Here is a 21,344-nt window from a genome sequence, read left to right as displayed (position 1 = left end):
TGTAATTGAATTTCGATTACGGTAAGTCAGTTCTATTACAGGGCAAAAATCATACGACAGAAACACAAGTACTATTTTTCAGTGGAGCTCTCTGTTTTAACGTTAGATGATGAAACAATTGCAAAACACATCGTTAGATTCACTGTGAGAAGCAGGGTGGAGCACGGTTCACACTGTGTTCATCAAAGTGTTCCTCGTATTGAACAAATCTGTCTTATCGTATCTGAATGACCACAAACCATGACTTCTTCTAACAATTCACTGCAACACGGTTGCGTCTTCTGCAGCTGAAATGTGTTATTTATGATTCGCAGGGGCCTCACACTTTGAGGGAATACGACAAATGGTGAAACACTGAGCAAAAGGGAAGACATGCACACCCACTCCACAAGGACAGCTTGTGGATTTTGTTCTCTTGTCAGAGGATTTACCTTCCATTGTCTGTTGCCAGAGACAGCAGTCTGCTTTTTAATCAAGGATGTAGTTTTGAATCCTAGTGACTTCATGATGTGATAACAACTGTGTTTTTCGCTCGTCTTCAGACTGCATGATTATCCACCGCCACGTAGAAAAACAAATCCATGGTATGGTATGGATGATACAAGGATCTTGTTATCTGAACATTGTGACATTCTGTATGTCAACAAACAACTCCGGCTGTAGGATTGAGCTATTTTACAACACATTGTTCAAGATGTGGAAGCATTAACAAGGGCTTGTTAAAGAAGCTAATTTAAAACATTTTTTTTTTTGATATATTAGTAAGGTTTGTGGTATGCTTTTCACAAAACCCAACAAGGATCAAGAAATACAACACACTTTAACCATCTCGCCCACTTTGAGGGGGTGGTGCTGTCTCATACATATGAGCTACTGCTGAGTGTGGCTTTCATTATGACTAGTATCGGTGCTAAGGGATATGTGACAACTTTGCAGTTGTCCCGCTTATCTGAAGCTAACGCTCATTTGTCCAAGGCACAATGACACTGCAGCTTTGCCTAGCAGAAGATACTCCATATACAAATATGTTTTTATAAATAAGCAGCTACAAATAATTGATTTTGGTTTCACACTTGGTGGGTGGGTAGGCATTCCACAGACCCAAGTATGCAATAAATTAACTCATTCACTGCCATTGACGGCTACAGACGTCAAAAATTCATTTGAACTATTTCTATTAGTTTAACATTTTTTTCCCACTTTTGTTAACAAGAGTAGGAAAACCTAGAAAAAAAATGGACGCGACTTAAAAATAATTAAAAATTCGGGGCATCAGGCGATTTTTCATCGTAATTTATTGCATGACTTCACTAATTAACTCTCAATTAATCACAAATTTTATATCTGTTCTAAATGTACAATAAAATAAATACTCTTGTTAACAAAAGTAGAAAAAAATGTTAAACTAATAGAATTAGTTAAAAGGATTTTTTTGACGTCTATAGCCGTCAGTGGCAGTGAATGAGTTAAAAAGTAAATTGTTCATAAAATGTCTAATTCAAGAAAAGAGAGGAACATGATAAAATGAAGCTGAAGAAAATACAACATTTAGCATCACCACATGTGCCCAATTGCCGTCACACTGTTAAAAGTGTTATATGTTTCTCCATGGGACTATTGATGGTAAATGGTACCTCTATTTAGATAGCGCTTTTCCACCGTACAAGGCCCTCAAAGCGCTTTACATTTGACTACTCATTCAGTTACTAACTAGCTTAGCATCAAGACCAACTAGGGGTTCAGTATGAATGGCATGGGATCGAACCACAACCTCTGGGTTGCGAGACAACCACTACCACCGAGCAACGCCGCCCCCTGGTGGTTAACGGCGGTCAACGTATTTTTCTAATTGTTTAAAAATAATAATTTTTAATGAATGTAAAAGTTTTGACTATGATGGTTCACATGCTAACGAATCAGAAAAAAATACTGATGTTAACGAGTGTCTCATAAAATATATTACAGACGAATGTACATGTTTTTACTGATAATGTACAAGATGACCAGCCTTCTTATTTGATTTATGTAACTTAAATTGAATACAAAATACTCAAAGCCATGCAGGCATACAACACACACACACACAAACACACTCACATCCTTAGAAGTCCAGTTTACAATGCTCCCCCAGTGAGCTGATAGAAGTAATTTTATCTAGTGCTTTTGGCGCTAACCGGATTGCACTTGAGCGGTGTCTTTTCCCATTGAGAGGGGAATTTGTCGATGTAATTGAAAGATAAGTGTCACATTTTGGGGGTTTGTTTGAAAAGCCCCATGTTTTATTCATGCCTTTTATTCTAAATAATGGGCATGGACCAATTTGCATATTTTTAGCATAGTGTGGTGCACCATTTTAGTATAGCTGTGAAATGGTGAGTATGAACCTCAACTTGAACTTTTTTGGGGTGAGATTTCCAACTCCGTACTTGCGAGGAAAAAAAATCAGTCATGGTATATTATTTAACTCTTTCACTGCCAGACGTTTTCAGAAACGGGTTGTCCCCAGTGCCAGCCGATTTAAGCATTTTGACTGATCTTTCAAGTTGCCCAGAAAATGTTGTGCTTGGACTATGGAAACACACATAAAAAAAAAAAATAAATTGGATGACGTCTTTAAACATCAGTGGCAGTGAAAGAGTTAAGCAACTTTGCACTAAGCGATGTTCAAATCAATTAACCAAGGTATGGTTTGGCATGGTACACCTTTATCAGGCTTCTGTTTCCATTTGTGTCGGCACAAAATCTGTGTCAGGCTGTCAGCTATGTAAATAGTATGACATAATATCAGTGAAAGAGCTTGTGGGTTGAATTACTGTAAATAAAGGCAGCCACAACAAGGATCATGGTGACATTGTCATTGGAAAAAAAAAAAAAACACAAAATGAGAAAACGCCTCTCTCAGTTATTTACCCTGTTAACATTCACTACCAATGGCATGTTTACATGTCAATTGCATTTTTTCAACGGGGCTAGATGGAGGAAAATCTGATAATGCTCCACAGTGAATTTCAAACTGGGAAACAACTTGATTGATGCATAACCACCAGTAGATGACATCATTGCCCCATTTCATATAAAATAAACACAGTTTGAGAGTCATTGGGAGTAAATTTTTCTACTGTTGATTACAAATGAATGAGAAATGGCAGAAAGGAAAGACTCTATTCTGTCATTTGGCAGATTTGGTGTATATATGATTATTGAACATAATATCGTGTGGGTAGTGATAATTGTTTTATTTTTTTAAATGGCAGGGAACGAATGAGTAACTCCATCTCAATTAGAAATGCATGTTTTTTTTAGTTTTTTTTTACTTTGACGATAACATTTTAATGATGATTCAATTAAAAGATGGATATTCTTGTTTAACTCCAGAGATATTTCAAACTTTCAAGATGAAGGGTTTAGCGTGCTAAACATGAAACATAAGACATATCCTTGAACTGCGTATTCATCTGCCTCGATCTTATCCATAATCCAAGGCTTGGGGACTTGCCTCATACAATGAACCCTAATTATTGAGACACGCAAGTCAACATTTTCAAGAATTTCAGCCTTTTACATCACAGACTCAATTCTGCTCTTCATCATTCCAACAAGAGAGAGTAATGGATACATGGATGCCTCTGCTCAAGCTGAGGCATCGAGCTGCAGCAGTCATGCTTTCAAAAAAAGTGACAATGCTGCGTTGGACAGCAAAGTTAAAAATTGGTCTTGCTGGCTTCCGGGTGGATTTCTAGGTCACTGAACAACAAAGCATAACAAAGTTATTTGGCAGAAAAAGAAGAGTCACAGGCTATGTGTTTGGTCATCTAGGAAGCCAGTAGATAGACAAAGAGAAAATCCCAAGCTTAAAAGTCTACTATATAGAGCGGGACACCTTATAAGTTACACACATTTCAGACATTAAACTGTCATCATGTGTGACAGGTGTCTTAGGAGATGTCAGAGCACATCACTAGACCTCATTATAACCTACAACCAACTGTTTGTGTGTGTTTTGCTTTGTGGGACCATCAAAGCAATGACCTTACACAACAAAGGATGTGAAGAGAAGCAGAATGTAAAGAAGTGACTAAAAGCAATATACCCGGGGCCGGAGGTTACCACAAAGTCTGTCAGTACTGTTGCCAAGTACTACAAAGTAGTCCATTTCCACAAAGACAGTACCAGAGATGGTTATATCATTTGCAAATGTACTATTTCATTTTTATTTAACATTTTTTCTGGAGAGCTCAGTATTGTTCATTCAGTAATTTTACCGATTTGACATTTTTTTAAATTAATAATATTATCTTTTTTTAAATTATTTTTTATTTTGTATGTGGGTGAGAATGTGTATGTGCGTGTGTGCGTGTGAGTGTGTATTCATTAGTTAACCTAAAACCTATTAAAAATCCCATACCGTTCACCTAAACCGAATACTTCAGAATCCAGCGAGAGTCGTGAGGTTGTCAGGAGACCCGAGGAAGGATCAAAGAAAAGAAAGGAAAGTGAAATCCCACCGGGTTACCAACCAGAGTCTTTCACCAACCCCAGAAACATCTAAATTCCAACAAATTAGGGAGACCTCAAGAGACCAAAGGAGAGACTGAGGAAAGGAAGGAAGGAAGGACAGATGAAGCAGAGTGAGATCCACAGACACCAGCCTCCACCGATTCAACGACCAGAGGAAGAAGCAAATTGTGTTTGAGTTTCAATAGATGCTGGTGTGGTGGATCTGGCATGCATGAAAATCTTCACCAAAGAGGGGAGCCGTCGACCCCGGCCAGGACAGAGCAAGGTCAACAAATGTACTATTTCACGTGTCTCTGTTTATTTGCCATGAAACGGATGATGATGTATGCTAGAACACATTAAGCACATGTTTCTTGATGTTCAACAAATTGTAAGTCAACCAGCGCTACGACTGAGACGCGGTATGTTTTATACCTGCAGTTCCGCTGTATCAAAAACTGTGTAGTATTACTTCAGGACAAATGTGTTATTTGATAAATCCCTGCACACAACAAACTGGCTAAAAATACTAGCAGGTGTAGAAGTCTGCTATTGTTTTCATTTAAAAATGATGTTTGACATTGAGAGCGTGACTGCTTCAATGTTGTGACATGGCTAAATCACTGTCTGCCTCTTCTGTCTCGAGGGGATCACCTTTGGACATAGCTCGGAGCAATTCAGACGGCCATCAAATCTCACTGTGACTCACTGTTCATGCACACATTCGAGTAAAAGGGACCAATGAGTATTTAGCTGGCTGAACTCCCTGTGAACTTTCCGCTTAGAATTAGTCTCTGCTTCCTCAATAATGCAGTGTATATAAATATCACCACAAAGGCATTGCGGTACAAAATATTGTTATTTCTTTAACGGCACAAATGTCTCATTTTTCAGTTTATTGTTCCAGGATGTCTTTAGGTATGTGTGTTTCAACACACCATCAATGTCTCAAAGTTATGTAGATGGAGCTAAAAGATGTATCTGTTGTGGAACACTAATGGTGCATGCAGAGGCAAAACGTGCATCACAAATGTATCACTGTACTTAGCATTTTTTCTTCCTGTCAAATCTCTTTAATAAAAGTAATGATATTGTTATACCTGCACTGTTAACCACTCTTAAGTATACTTGTTGAGCACAGCACTGTGTCCTAGTAGTTAGCACATCTGCCACACAGTTCTGAAGTTAGGGTTTAAAATCCTGGCTGGGATATGCTCCAGCTCACTCATGACACAAATGACGACAAGTGCTACAGAAAAAGATGGCTGTATTGCACCCACAGCCACGCTTAGAGTCATAAGACCGTTGCTTACTACACATATATTTATAGAATGATTGTGTAGGTAATAAAAGACAAACACCATAGTGAATAAACAAACCCATGTCAGCCCTCTGTCCACTGAAAGAAACCTCAATCTGCTGAAGGTTGTGGTCCCTTGTGTATACAGAACCATCTCTTCCAACAACACTGACAGCCACACTTGTATAAATATCTCCAGCAGCCCATCGACATTATCTCTGAAATGGATGGGCCAATTACTCATCATCCACATTGTTTTGTTGGGCTCACACAGTCAAACTGATTCAATAAATGACTTAAATAATGGGCTTGTAATCATAGATGCTGATTTTTTTTCTTTGGGGGGTGGGGTTGTTTGTTTATGTGATCACTCAAATGCATTCAGCCTAACAATACACCACAATCTCAAAGCACTCTACAGTACTATTTAGACAAACTACCAGACCAAAATGGAGTTTCACAAATTGCACCATACCATTTTTCCTTTATGTCGCATGTGTCCACACAATACAGTATAGCAAAGACCACAGTTAGACTTGTGAGAGTAATGTTGAAAGTCTGCGTTCTTGGATTGATATCCAAATACATTAAAACAAGGCTTAGTTTGCACCATCAGTATTTTGGAGCTGATCACGATCAGTGAGCTAAAAAAAAAAAAAAATCACTGATCCAATCGGAAAATGGACCAATATGTCTATTAAAAACAATATATCTGATATTCTTTATTATAATTAACTTTTTGTTGTTTATTTTTACTAACTTGAGGTCAATTATAGTAATGCACAATGTAGGGTAAGGGTCTGTAAAACTGATTCTGGATTCTTAAAATTGATGTTATGTGTACTCAAATGTACTCTTTCATGGCGGTTCAGCAGTCATGGATTCAGATCTGGGTTCTAGCCTTCCTGTGTGCAGTTTGTATGTTCTCCCCATGCCTATGTGAGTTTTCTCCGGGTACTCTGTTTTCCTTCCACATTTCGAATACAAACATGGATAGAAGAATACTGGTGTGTTGCCATGAATTTGTAATTATGACATTATGAGTCCAGTCTGACATGTTCTATTTAGTGAATGATATGTCAAAGCATCACTAAGTAAAATGAACTCAGCGAGCACAAAAGGTCGAGTAGGCTGACATAAGCAATGGAAATCTTTGCAATAGATCACTGCCTAATTAATCTGTGAATGACAACAAGCCAATGAGTATGTCCATAGAAGTGTATCAACAGATGTCCAGAGAACAAGTATCTGGCTTTCAACGAATGGTATTTACAACCATTTTGATCTGTATGCAGAATGGATATTCGGGAGTGGACCTAATTGACAATGACGGAAAATGCAAGCCGGTGGGAATCGTTGGTGAAGTAGACAATGCGCTACTCTCAACTGTGGATTATTATACAAAGTACTAAATGGAATTAAATGTATTACAATGTTTTGACCAAATGACTCACAAATCTGAATGACAATATTAGACGGTGCATATATATTATTATTATTATTCAAATTATTAATGTATTGTAAGGCATTACATTAGATTACCTATTCTAACAATCACATGCATGTTCCTTTTTCTTTTTTTTTTTTTGCTACATTCATATTAATGTCATCCATTTCATTACACATGGAAAAAAAATAATACCAAAGGCGCAAAAGTAGAGAAAAAAAAAAGCTTGAATTCCATTCACTGGATGAATGTTACTGTGAACTCATAAAGCTGTTCCCTCACAGTGAGGTCAAAGAAGGTAGACACTATTTGGCTGGATATATTATTGGGGAAGAGAGAGGGAGCAAGAGACATATAGACGACACGACACACACAGAGAGAGAGAGAGAGAGAGAGAGAGAGAGAGAGAGAGAGAGAGAGAGAGAGAAACGTCATTAAAGTACTTGGTTTAAACACAGCCCATTTGGAATATGTAAATTGCTTGGGCAAGGGAAAGAAAAAAATGCAGCAAGAGAATGACAAGAGGCAAGAAGGGAGAGGAGGAAGAGGAGGGGAAAGCATGACCAAGTGAGTGAGCAATCAACGCAGAGAGAGAGAGAGAGAGCGAGAGAGAGCGCAGAGAGAGAGCGCGGAGAGAGAGCGTGGAGAGAGAGCGCGGAGGGAGAGCGACAGCGCCCTCCGAATTGTGAGTGGCTTACGACACTCAGTGAACAGTCTGTGTTCTGCATACACTGTCAGTGTACCGGTCCGCTGCGAGGGATTGCGCGCTCCTTTGCCTTCCATATTTACCGCCCCTGCTTGCCTACCGGCACTAACCTTCAGCACCCTCTTCCAGTCGGCTGAAAAATCACCCGGAGAACAAGAGAGGGAGCAAAACCTGCATGTCATTGGGGATGCAAGAACCTGATGCTATTTTCTTTTTTTTTTTATCCAAGATGAGCAACTGACATGGAATATTGTCACATAAGAAATCAGTGAATTGGGTTCACCTCCTTATTTATTTATTTTTTTCTCGCCAGCATCATCACTGAAAGCATGATTTACCGCTTGGACGGATTTAAACCTTACAAGTTAATGATTGCTTCCAGAGATGGACGATAATATATACCCCGGCAGACCTGCTGAAACTTAAGCAAGTAGGGGAGGAGAAAAGGAAAGGACATTTAAAACAATGTACTCTTCTCCTCGTGATCATTGCAGCAGAGGACTGCGGAGGAGCTGAGGAGACCGAGCTCATGCATGCAGACTGGGGAACTTGCGCTTTCTACCATCTCCCCACTTGGATTCCTTCTCTTTCTGCCTCTTTCACTTGAGGAGAACTAAGACATTGTAAGCCTGCCAAGGATCTGGTGTCCACTGAAAGGAGAGAAGGGAGGGGGTGATGGTGAATTTGTACCACAGTGGGGTCCTTTTTAGATCCACACATAATTAGTGTCGGGGTACAAAGCGAGACGCTGAATGGAGATTGTCAGCTTTTGGATAGGGGTGAGTAGGAATCTTTTCAGATAAGATTGATCCATGAGGACATTTTTTCATCCCCCCTCTCCGCCCACCGTTTGATCCATATCATAAACGAAGAGACGTTTGTCTTTCGCATTCGGACGAGGATTTCCTCAGATGACTAAATGAGAAAAGACTAATCCTGTGTCAAGCTAAAATACATACAAGCGAGGTGAAAGGAACAGAATCAGTACATAAAATGATGTGTTGCATATGATGTGATAAGTGGACAAGCAATATCCAGAGTGAATGGACATTTGCTTGGTAAAATCCCTGGATATTTACGCTGATGGATTTCCTTTTAATTGGACTGTATTTAAAGTGGCCAGTGAAGAAGCCCCCTGGGTTGATACTGTGTTCATTGGGCATTTTTTTAAGAATGGTTCCCATGGTAGAGGGGGTTTGTCCGAGACTGTGCCGCTGCGACAGCAAGCTGCTCTACTGTGAGGGATTGAACCTCACAGACATTCCCCAAAATCTGAGCAGCGCCATGGGCTTGTCCATGAGAGAGAACAACTTGACTGAACTACGGGAAGGCCAACTGGCTGGCCTGTCACAGCTCACCTGGCTCTACCTTGATCACAACAACATTGACATTGTGGAGGAGGCCACATTTGACAAGCTACGGCGGGTCAAGGAATTAGACCTGAGCAGCAACCGAATTGAGAATCTGCCCAATGGTACCTTTAGGCCCCTCCCAAACCTGCGCATCCTGGACGTCTCATACAACAGGCTGCAGGCCCTCGAGCCTGACTTGTTTCATGGCCTTAGAAAGCTCACCAATCTGCATTTGCGCTACAACGCTCTCAAATTTGTGCCAGTACGGATTTTTCAAGACTGCCGGAGCATGCAGTTTCTGGACTTGGGATACAACCAACTGCAAAGCCTGGCACGGAACTCCTTCGCTGGACTCTTCAAGTTGACAGAGTTGCATCTTGAGCACAACGAGCTGGTTAAAGTCAACCTCGCCCATTTCCCTCGCCTAATCTCTTTACGTACTCTGTATATGCACAACAATCGAGCAACTATTGTTGTCAACACCCTGGAATGGACATGGCATTTCTTGGATAAGATTGACTTATCTGCAAATGAAATTGAGTACATTGAGCCACATGTTTTCGAGAGTGCACCCAACCTCAAGATTTTGATGCTCGATTCCAATCGGCTGACTTCCATGGATCAGCGCATCTTGGATTCATGGTCCTCCCTGAACAGCATTACCCTGGGAGGGAATGACTGGGAGTGCAGCCGCAATGTTTGTGCCTTGGCCTCTTGGCTGAGTGCCTTTCGAGGACAACGTGACAATTCACTGCTGTGCTCAAGCCCAGACACCGCACAAGGTGAGGATGTCTTGGATGCTGTCTATGCTTTTCAGCTCTGTGAAGATCCCCCACTGGAAGTTACCTCAGCAGGTCTGCATGCCTCCACGAGGGACCTGGTCCAAGGTGGCTCTGTGTTCCTCGGCCCATTTACCCCCAACCCTTATGGCGGTGAGGGCGGTGAAGTGGTCACAAGTTCTTTCACTGTCACAGTGGGACACGACGACCTGGAGAGTACCATGCAGATCCACAAGGTTGTGACTGGCACAATGGCACTCATCTTTTCCTTCCTCATCATTGTGCTCATGCTGTATGTGTCATGGAAGTGCTTTCCAGCCGGAATAAGACAGCTGAGGCAGTGTTTCAGCAGTCAGCGTCGTAAACAGAAGCAGAAGCAGAACATGCAGCAGATGGCTACAATTTCTACACCGGAGTACTATGTTGACTATAAGCCTAACCATATTGAGGGAGCTCTGGTAATCATAAATGAATACGGCTCCTGTACTTGCCAACAGCAACCTTCTCGGGAATGTGAGGTGTAACCAGGGCTTGACAGCACGTTGTCACCCTGATTAATTGACTATCTGCTTTTTTTTCTTTTTCTTTTTGATACACTGGAAAAGAAGGATTAAATGTATATTTTGGCCACATTTTATGCAGCTTCTCACTGTGATATGGAATGAGTTTGCTTCATGCAGCTGATCATTTTGCTGTGGATTTCCTGCTGTTTCTTTACTGATTTGAGGCTACAAGGAAAAATGGTCTCTTGACTTTTGGAACTGATGATGTAATAACACTGAGAGGAATACCTTAGAAGCTGCACACACTCCCCCCCCCACCACCCGACTGATGGATATTTTAGCTTTAATGTGTCTTTCTACTACATGACATGTAATTAAGCTGTGGACACACACATACACACACAAACACAGAAAAAAAAGAAACAAAAAATATTTGTATTATGGTAAACAACGATCTAACATATACAAAACATATTTAAGTTGATTAAAAATGTAAAAAGACAACTATGTGTAAAAATGTTAAAAGAAGTGCAACTGTGGATAAAACTGATCAAGATATTTTTTTGTAAGTTCAAAAAAAGTTTAAATAAATGAATTGTTATTCACAGTGACATCATCTGAATGTGAGACGCTTATCAGAAAGGACGGATGACAACAGTGCTTGGCGAGCAATACCTCTGCTAATCTTTGACCAAAAAAAATAAAATACTAACAGCAAAACTAGCTAACCAACTAGATATGAAAGGAGCAGAGAGATTCAGTATTTGCATCTCAAATGTAATGTCCATGATCTGCATTCTACTCGATCTACTTTAAGTCACGTGTGTTGCTTTATGATTCACTGTGTTGGTTCACGAGCAGTGTAGTTTGACCGTGTTTTGCTTTAAAACAATTTGATCAAGTGATTACATTTTGATCAGTTGGCACACTTTTTTGACTTTCCCGGTGGCTTCACTGAACTAAGCACAGAGAGGACATCTACCATTTAAAGCAGACATATTTAAATTAAAATGCAGATTTAAATCACAAAATAGAGCCAGCTTCAAGGAAGACTTGAACATACAATAATCTGTGTTTTCATGTTATGTAAAATGTTTGTTGTACACATTTTCATGTGTATATACATATATAGGTATATATATACTTTTTTTTGGTGTTGTGTACAGATGTTTAGTTTCCTCTGTCTTTTGAGATGAGCTGCTGTATTTTGTGGGAGGAGGTGGGGACTGCAAGATGGAGACAGAGGATCTCAACGACTGCAGAAAGAGGGAACAGACTGCTCTCTAGTGTATATTCACAGAGTGTTGATGCCTTTTGCCTATTGTACACTAGATTCTGACTCAAGTCCCACAGCAGTGGAAGCATATAATGACTTTGCAATGAATTTTGTGAAAGGGGAAAAAAGTCACAGCATTATTTTGTGTTATTTTGATATAAATTAAAATTATGTTTACAAAGTGTTATTCAGCAGGAATAAAAAAAAACAAACAAACAAACATGTTCTCAGAATTCCCTCAAGGTAATATTTGTAATAAAGGAGAAAGGTGATGCATGACCTTTGGCTAAACGACCAATGGGGACATAACAGTATCCACTCTACATGATCAGAACTTTTACAATATGTTGCTGGGTTTTAGCAATCACTTTAGTTTTACTGGGCTATATATCCATCATTTGGGTTTATGGCAGAATTTAGTAGTTTTAGGTGCATGAACGACAAAAAGTTACAAATATTTCAAGGTGTGCCAATGTGAATGTTGGGTACACAATATTTGGTTGTTTGCAACTAAAGCAGTCCTCAATTAGGGGTGAATTAAGGGAAGTCTATCTTCAAACAACATTATGAAAGTACATGGTACAGACATTGTAGATACAATTGACAGAAACATTATTTTGGATAGTCAAACCTATACTTAATATATAATAAATATTTCAAGTTTTCACCCGACATTAATCCCATCTACTGTTGAGGGGATGAACTATTCAACTTTGAGGTAATTTATCAGTGAACATGTATCGGAGAGGGGATAATGGTTATTAGTTTCCATGCGAGATTTATGATCCAGTTCATATTTGACCCATTTGAAGACGCCGCATGGCTGTTAATCATAATCTGATACCCTGCAAATGCAAAACGCTGCATGTACAATGGGGTATAAGGAGGAGGAAATAGATTCCAATATGTCTGTCATCATCAAACTTGTCAAGTCATTTTGTCCTTAGCTGTCCTTCAAGGTATGCCACAGTCTGTTCGACATGCGACTGATGAATCTTAAAAGTGCGAAGCTTCATTTATTTTAAATATTGAATGGTGTCTGGCGATGAGGTGGATGTTGGCACAACCGTTGATTTCAGTGCACTTTTTTTTTTTTTTTTTTAAATAAGCGACGAGAACGAAAGGTTATGAAGAACAGCTGAATATTTTAAAAGCTTGGAGTCCTAAGGGCTGGCATTAAACTACTTTCAATGTACTGTATCTCCATTTCTGCTCACCTTTACTTTCTCCTCCCTTTTGCTCTGTCTCTCACTGTTTCCATCTGACAACAATAACTGTAAATGGAGGGGGGAAACATAATAATTCATTTAACCAACAATATATTTTCTTGACCTACCTGGGGGGGAAATTCCCAGAGGGGATATATCTGTTGGCTAACTAAATAAATGATGCAAATAAAAATGAAAATCAATAGAGCTGAATGGTAAGCACAATACCCAACATGATGAATATATGATATCGTTACAGGGTAATTTGTTATCTAATTGACTGCATTTTATTTTACGGCTTTTTAACCCTGCAAAGGTAAATTCTTTCTGGAAAGTGTTTGTGACTTGCTCAAGGGCATCACTCCAACAACCACTTGCAATTTCTTAATGTCCACAACGGGACTCCGACTTCAACCCTCAGCTTTCAAAGTCCAAGTCATTCCAGATGAGCTGCTGCCGCCCCACTATAGCATGGTCTCCTAACGACTGTCTGACATATCACACATTCTGCTCTTTTTTCAGCATTCGGTGTCAGAAACCCAGCTGCTTGACATACAATACATCCCCATTTTTAGCTTTACGTGTGCACAACTGAGCATATGCACATGCAATCTGCACACAGATGCAAAACAGACCAAGAAATAATGTGATGTAGGTCACTAATAGTGTGCATTTACAATACTATGCAACTCCTGATACCAAGAGTAAAGGTCACAGCAATTGAAACATGAAACGTAGTGAAGCGCACAAAGAGGAACATTCTGCTGAGTGTGAACATCAGGTAAAAGGTCAGTTGTTACATTTCAAGGACCCTAAACAATACATGTTGTTACAAGCTGAAATAGGTACAGTTAAGTCTGTCTAAGCATGTAAATCAATCTGAACATACGAGGAATAATCTAAACACAAAGACAAAATAGCACACCTTCACAAAAACAACGATTTAAACTGAATCGAATGGTCGGGAAAAATATCCACAATGGGGCATGGAATAGCTGCTAATGAAGTTGGAATTGTTGGTCCTAGCCAGCACTTCAACCAGCCTCTAAACACAGACTTGCATATCATATTTTGACAGCTCGATCCGCCGACCAGTCGTGAGTATTTACCGGAAGGGACAATGGATTTGTTTCATAGCATGTGCGCTTTTGTGACAAAACGTCACTTCACAGACAGACCTTCAAAAAATGGCTCGCAGCAAGCACCTTGACACAAAAACGAAATCCTTGAAAAAACAAATTAATCTAGGTTCCTGTGAGGGGTATTGATTGAGCAACATTCTGCCGTGTCATTGGGGCGAGGGCTGTGCTGCATAATAAACATTTAACACCCCCTCATAACTAGATGCAGAGCTAAATCACGGGTGGCATGTACTGCAGTAGGCTGCAAGGAGACGGTGATGACGAATGGCAATGTGTGGGCGGCTTTGCACTGCTTCTTTTATAACAGGTGGGTTATAATCAGGATCACCATACTAATAATCAACGTCACTTTCTTCAAATCCTTGTTGGGCCAATTATTTCATTGTACACTCCTCTGAATGTCACTTCCTTTTCAAAGTAATATGACAAGTCAAGCGGAGCCATTGAAAATATAAAATTGTAATATGAAAATTACACATCCAACATTGCAGGGATTGTATTATTTTAAATAATAACTAAATCTGCATTTACTGCAGTTCTCATACAACAAGCCTCCCATTACTATAAAAGGAGCAAACTGTCAGAATAATAAATTTATGAAAACAGACATAGGTCCAATAGGGCGCTTTAATTACATTCATTACTTGGGCTAATTCCGCGGGCAGCCTATAGCGACTGCCTCATTTACATGCAGTATGGGTGCCACTGAATAAATAATAATGACAGAGGAGTCATTATTCTTACCTACATATGGCACAGTAGGTAGACCTGTGGCTGCTGCTGAGGAGGGTGAAAGTGCTAAGAGAATGGGGGCAAGGTTGGAAACTGAATACTCATTACACTGAGCCAGCTGAGGATAAAAGCCCGGCAAATTAATGGTCATCATTATTGTTATTATTATCATCATCATCATCATGGTCATTATTATACATGAGGTGTTTTGCTTTCAATTGACTAAGGCGATATGTCGATTTTTACTAATGCCTTTCCTCACACTTAAAATAAAACACCAGGGTCAATCAGTCAGATAATACGTGGCAACAGCTGGGTCTACATCTGGGACTCCATGTAACCAGTCTAATAGCACATGTGGGTCAGTCCCTAATATTCAGAGCATTATGGTCGCTGAACTAAAAAGCTTTACCCAGGACTGACCTGAGGATTTTTTTAATATGTTGTTTTATTTTTTTTTACTTATTACCATCCAAACAAATTTAACTTGTTTTTATAAGATTATCTTTCTATTTTCCCCTCAGCTAGTTTAAGCCATGTGTGTGTGTGTGTGTGTGTGTGTTTTGTGGTTGTGTTTATTTTATTTTATTTTAAAGTAGTTAAACCCAAAATGATTTATATACTGGCAAAATTTTGAGTTTAAGGGAAGTTTATGTTAGTGTGTTTAATGGGTGCTAATGACACATTCACAACATTTGTTTTTTTTCTCCACATTTTGGATAAGAATCAAATATCTGGTTTTATAAGAACCATGGTCATATCTAGCACAGCTTAATTGAAGGGAATCACATTGCCAACTTGTAATGGGAAAAGCCTTGTGTGCATAGCAGGTATAATGTAAATGTTTCATATTGTGTGTTTCATCAGGCTTACTAGACATTGCTACAATGTACTTATCTATTTATGGTAAAAAAATAAAAGTATAAATTAATTCAGGGAGAACCTCCATGGCAGTGTAATTGCCATTTTGGGCACAAGCACAGCCTTTTTAAAAGCTATAAATGTGTAATTTTTTAAAAGAACGTTCAATATTCAACTAACTATGAATGCATAACTCTTCATTTTACAAAACTTTAACACATAATACAAAATAATCTGAAAAGTATTTGCCCATAAGGCAATTATCAACCCTTCTTATTCACCATTTTGCTAAATGAATCACCATGACAACTGCATCATGCAGCCCTATTTGTAACCACATCGCCTCATGCAAACTGAACCACAGAGATGCTTTGATTACATATTTCAAAGGCAGCAGAGCAAAACTGTAGGGCCTACGTTTTGAGCAAAAAGTTAACACAGGTTAAAGGAAATAAAAGGAGACAGCATTTATCATTTCCTGTTTATCTGATCAGTGTCAGGCTGAATAAATGCTTTTCTCCCCACTCTCTGCTGCCTCTCTCCTCCCAGTCTGAGAGGGCAGATTGGCATCTCCAGCAGCAAATGAGATTGGCTGCATAAATGGGACTGCTCCATTCTCCAAGTGTCAACTGAGGAAACTGTGTTTACTGTTTACTTAAGCACTGCACTTAAATGCATCCTGGTGCAATAAGTGCTTTTTGGTTAAAATTCTCACTGGGTGTATAAGCTAATAATTGAGTCCAGTGAAATTCAAATACATGCCAAATGTGCACTTACCTGTCATTGATGAGACGGTGATCCAGAGTGAATGTAAAAAAAGAGAAATGAGAGAAAAGGCTTGTTACTATGTGTATTCTATACGCATTTCTGAAATATAAGAAAGCATTGATAAATCTACCAAACCATATCATTGAATAAAAAAAAAACTCATGTACTTCTATTCACACAAAGTATGATGAGAGATTTCATAATAAACAGTTATGGTACTTAAAATAATAGCTAACCCAAAGGAAACCCGAAAAATTGAAGTGCAGAGGAAATTAGTTCACACTGTACATACTGTACACATATTGTATATGCTCATACAATACAATCCAGTATATCAACCATCTAACCTCCTCCTGCAATAGTGTGCGGATATAATCACACATGCAGCGCACAATACAGTGGCAGAAGCTAAGAATACCATGTTGAAGGAAATGAAACCAGATAAATATCATACAGCAGTTTTGAAACAAAAACAGCAAACACAATTAAGGTAAGGCTCATCCTAACACTGGTTGTATAGACGTGTGGGTGGCTGAAGGAAACTGATTTTCATGTCACAAAGTAAAGAGTTTGTGGGTTGAGAGATGATTGCTCAGTGAGACGGAAAGATGCAGTTACAAAAGTAGGCATATCATGATTCAGAAAAGAAAACAATTCGTACAAACACAGAAAGACAGTACACAAACATATTGCGAAACTTAAGTAACAACTTTTTTTCATGTTGTCATGAGGTGTTGTGTGGATAATGATTGAATGTAGGGCTGCAGCTGTCCAAAATTCAGCTTTCGAGCAGCCTGCTTAAAATTATACTGTATAGGATAACCGTGTATTCAGATAAACTATATTTTTATATACAACATTTTACCTCATAATGGTCAACTAACTCTTTGACTGCCAGACGTTTTCAGAAAAGGGATGCCGTGGGTGCCAGCCGATTTAAGCATTTTTGAGTGATCTTTCAAGGTCCACAGAAAATTATGTGTTTGGACTATGGAAACACACATACTACCAAATGAAAGATTGGACTCTCATCTTTCATCAGAAAAAAAAGTTTGTTTCTACCTTATTCCGTTTTTCAGTAATCAACAATAGAAAATGGTTAGTTTCACCTCTGTTTTGAAAAAAAAAAAAAAACGTATTTTAACGTCTTTGGCACTCCTCCATAGGATTTTACTAAACGTTATTTAACGTTTTTGGCAGTCAAAGAGCTAATTGGTTTTAATTTTTTACATAATCAACAGTTTTTATTTATTAAGTGTTTGTTTGCGTTTGACCCCAAACAACTAGCTATGTCTGATATATATGCAGTCAGTGACGTAGCAAGCCGACTAACATACCCGTAGTTACATTGGCGGCTCGTGCATTGGTGCAAACAGCAGCTCATAGCCGTGACAACTAATGTGAATTGCACAACACATTGGCCATTGACATTTTATACATACATTGTGGTAATATACTTTGGTTTGGCGCAAAAACAGGGCTCTCTTCCTCGATTGGCTACAAGTTTTTGAGGCAAGCCCTCGGTAGCGACGGCCAGCCTGCTGATTTAAAAAATATACATATAAAGGATCAACTGTGGCCAAAATTAAGAGAGTGATTAATATGCGTTAATATTATTATTGCAATACTTTTTTAAAAACGTTTTGTACCTCAAGTGATTTAATTTCTAAACAAACAAGCAATTATTCAAAACTATACCTTTTGTGTCCAAAGCAGTTTGTCACAAAGGTAAAGATGTTTTTGAGCCACATTGACAGCTTAATGTCATTCATGAGTATGTTATTGACTGTTTGGAATCAATCCAGTGCATATGCTGTTTATGTAAAATCATCATGTCTTGTTTATTAGACCTTATTTTCAATAGGTTAAACTACATAAGTAGATTAGCGACACAAAACTTTAAAATGAATATTTTCGAGGCATGTAAAAAAGAAAGAGGATTAAAGTGTCTTTACACAGATCTGTCTCATTTGTTATAACCGTTCTGACCATCATAATCCATTAAGTGTCAACTTCAGCAGCAGTAATTCAATCAATCTCATAATAGAAATGGTTGCTCTGAGCCCCTGCTGTGGGGCTTACTGATAGTGTGCTAAGAATGACAAGGTACATTAAAATGTTCTGGAGCATGCAATCCCACCCCGCACCCCCCCCCCCCCATCCCACCAAAAAAAAGCATTTGCTGCGCTCTGCATGCACCAAGGACATGCAACAGTAAGGTCGGGATCTAACATCGGTGGAATACTGAATAGGTTATGGAGATTCTGGGAAGCCACTGATCCTCTCTTTTCGAAAGTAAAATGTCTCTAGAAAGGCAAAAGGTAGACGGCATCTCTGGAAGAGTACTACAAGTGGCATACTGCAAAAGGGCACCACAATAGAAAATGTCAAACTAGGTTATGTATTTTACAATCAGACTACGACAAAGAACAATTGCCCTTCCTCTAATACTAACTAACCCATAACTGGAAAAACATCAGAACAACCAAATTTGATTTTACATTTGAATTTATATGAAACGGCCTTTTAATCCAGTGAATGTGATTGGACTTGGGAATCAAAAGGTGATAGATTAAAACCCTGCAAAGGATCAAAAGAGCAGTAACTCATTGTAAAGCAGAAATTGAGAGCCAGTTCAGAGAGGTGGGTTTTTGGGCAAGACACCAAACTGATTAAGGCATAACAGTATGCTCATATATTCATATGCAAACATTAATTGTATACCTAAAAATGTTTATTCTTTATTTATTTATTTTTTAAACACATCTATTTGAAGTCCCGGATTGTTGGTTTGAATATACGGCCAAACTAGGTTTGCCGACAAAACACAGGTCACAATGGTGATGCTTTCAGCTATTTGCTAACTGGTTAAAGCGGTGACAACTGACGAGTGGTGTAGTCCAGGATATATGCGGATGTATGACGTAAACAAAAATCCACTTCTTTTTCCGTCAGCATTGCATTTACATACTTCTAAAGCCATGACCCACCCTCCTCTGCCTTTAATTGTCTGTTTTTTGCTGACTTTGCTATAATTAGATTGGTTAACTTTTAGGCATGAGGACTGATGAGTCGGAGTACGGCAGGTCATGCCGAGGAAAATAATCTGTCAAATAGTGTCCTGACCTGTGATGGTGGCTCGGAGTTTTAGCTCAATGGAAGCGCTTTGCGCTCATATACCGGAGACTTGCTTGTGGTGTGTCGATCCCCGGGGTGGACACCGTTGGTTATAAATTAACCTACATGATCTAGTTTAGTTTTACAGCAGCTAGGCTGGTAGTTGATTTTAAAGTAAGTCAAAAGACAAGAATGAGTACAAATACTTAAAGGTTCGGCCTAAAACAATATTGAGGTCTAATAGTGTGTTTTTTTCCACAATTTTTGTTCATTGTTCACTGAATATTGCTTAACAACATCATTTATAGCGTATATTTGTCTCATGATGAATACATTTTTATATTAATTCAGGATGCTTGTGTTACCAGTAATAACTGCAAAGTGCTCTTAACTAAGTCATGATAATTTTATTAATGTGAGCAAGTACGAATTACACATTTTTCTTTCACTGTTTCTAAAACAGTATATTTTTTTCTAGATTACTTTAAAAAATAATGAAATTTTAGAGTATACCCACTTCGCCAAGGGACTACTACACCACTGGTTAAAGTGATACATGTTCTATTCATTGCATAGTGATAAAAAGAACATTGCCTTGGCACTGGCTAACACTTTTCTTTGAGGGTGCTCTCGGAATTGGTGTATGCTGATGAAAAGTAAAAACATTTGGGATGGATAAAAAAGAAACATCAGCGTATCTATCTATCTTATTTGATACATGGATTCAGGAATTTCCCATTTCTAATTGTACTCTTTAGTGGATGTTCCCCCACTTTTTTGTTTTTGTTTTTTCCTTCTATCCACATACAGTACATCTGTGAAATGATGTATCTTATTTTCCCACAGGTCTCCCCATGCCTCTGGCTTGGTCGTCGTCTTTTGTGAAATTAAAGCCGTTTAGAGTATCAGTCAGTCAGCCGTGAAGACTAGCACATGCACAGAAAGCCTGCTATGGTCAGCGATCGATCCAAGTGTATACATGCAAGAAGAATTTGCTTGCCAATAAAGTAGTCCGGGTGTGTTAATCCAGCAAAGAGTCAACGTGGTCAGATTAAGATGTTAACATGCATTCAAAAAATATATGGTTTCCATTGATTTATTGTAATAGTTCAGTTTTCTTTAGTTTAACATGCATTTTAAAAAAGGTTGGTTTCCATCGTTTTTATTGTAATAGCTAAGTTTTCTTTAGTGTGTGTAATTGTAGCTAGTGTTTTGCAACCACTCAATCTCACTCTCGCCAACTTGAATGCAGCAAGTAATACAGAATGTGAGAATGGAGATTTGATTTCCCATCAGAATGATGAAGACTCATGCCTTCTAAATAATAATATTTGATTATCTGCGTCCTATTGCATTCTGGGAACGGGAATTAATAAGCTTTGGCTTCATTCCGTCAGCCCTTTTTCTTTTCGGGTATATGGAAAAGTGAATGTTGTACATTGTCTCTATGATGAAAAATGAACAAAACAAAACAAAACAAATAATTAACATATCTCTGTATCGTAAAATGTGTAAATTTCATTCCATCACCCATTCCCCATATACTGTACGCATTGATGAAAATATATTGAAAGCAGTGCATTCCATCTTCCTTCTTGTTTGAACAGGATGGACACTTACATGGTCTTCTTAACCCTGGCGCATTAAGCAGTATGT

General features: G+C 38.7%; 2 protein-coding genes across 4 annotated transcripts in view; one reads left to right on the top strand and one right to left on the bottom strand.

Moving 5' to 3' along the window:
• Positions 1-21,344, bottom strand: part of ctnna2 (catenin (cadherin-associated protein), alpha 2) — a 227,923-nt gene that overhangs the window by 100,406 nt on the left and 106,173 nt on the right. The window lies entirely within an intron of this gene.
• On the top strand, positions 7,835-12,139 carry lrrtm1 (leucine rich repeat transmembrane neuronal 1). Its single transcript, XM_077571809.1, has one exon. The coding sequence runs from the start codon at positions 9,034-9,036 to the stop codon at positions 10,603-10,605; it is 1,572 nt and encodes a 523-aa protein (XP_077427935.1). The 5' UTR covers positions 7,835-9,033; the 3' UTR covers positions 10,606-12,139.

Source organism: Vanacampus margaritifer, chromosome 7, assembly GCF_051991255.1.
Source record: "Vanacampus margaritifer isolate UIUO_Vmar chromosome 7, RoL_Vmar_1.0, whole genome shotgun sequence".
Taxonomy (NCBI): domain Eukaryota; kingdom Metazoa; phylum Chordata; class Actinopteri; order Syngnathiformes; family Syngnathidae; genus Vanacampus; species Vanacampus margaritifer.
Note: the sequence above shows the minus strand (reverse complement) of the source record. Positions and strands in the feature narration are given on the sequence as shown.

What these genes read in the sequence shown, in the direction of transcription:
- lrrtm1 (XM_077571809.1), top strand. Translation starts at nt 9,034, where the DNA reads ATGGATTTCCTTTTAATTGGACTGTATTTAAAGTGGCCAGTGAAGAAG.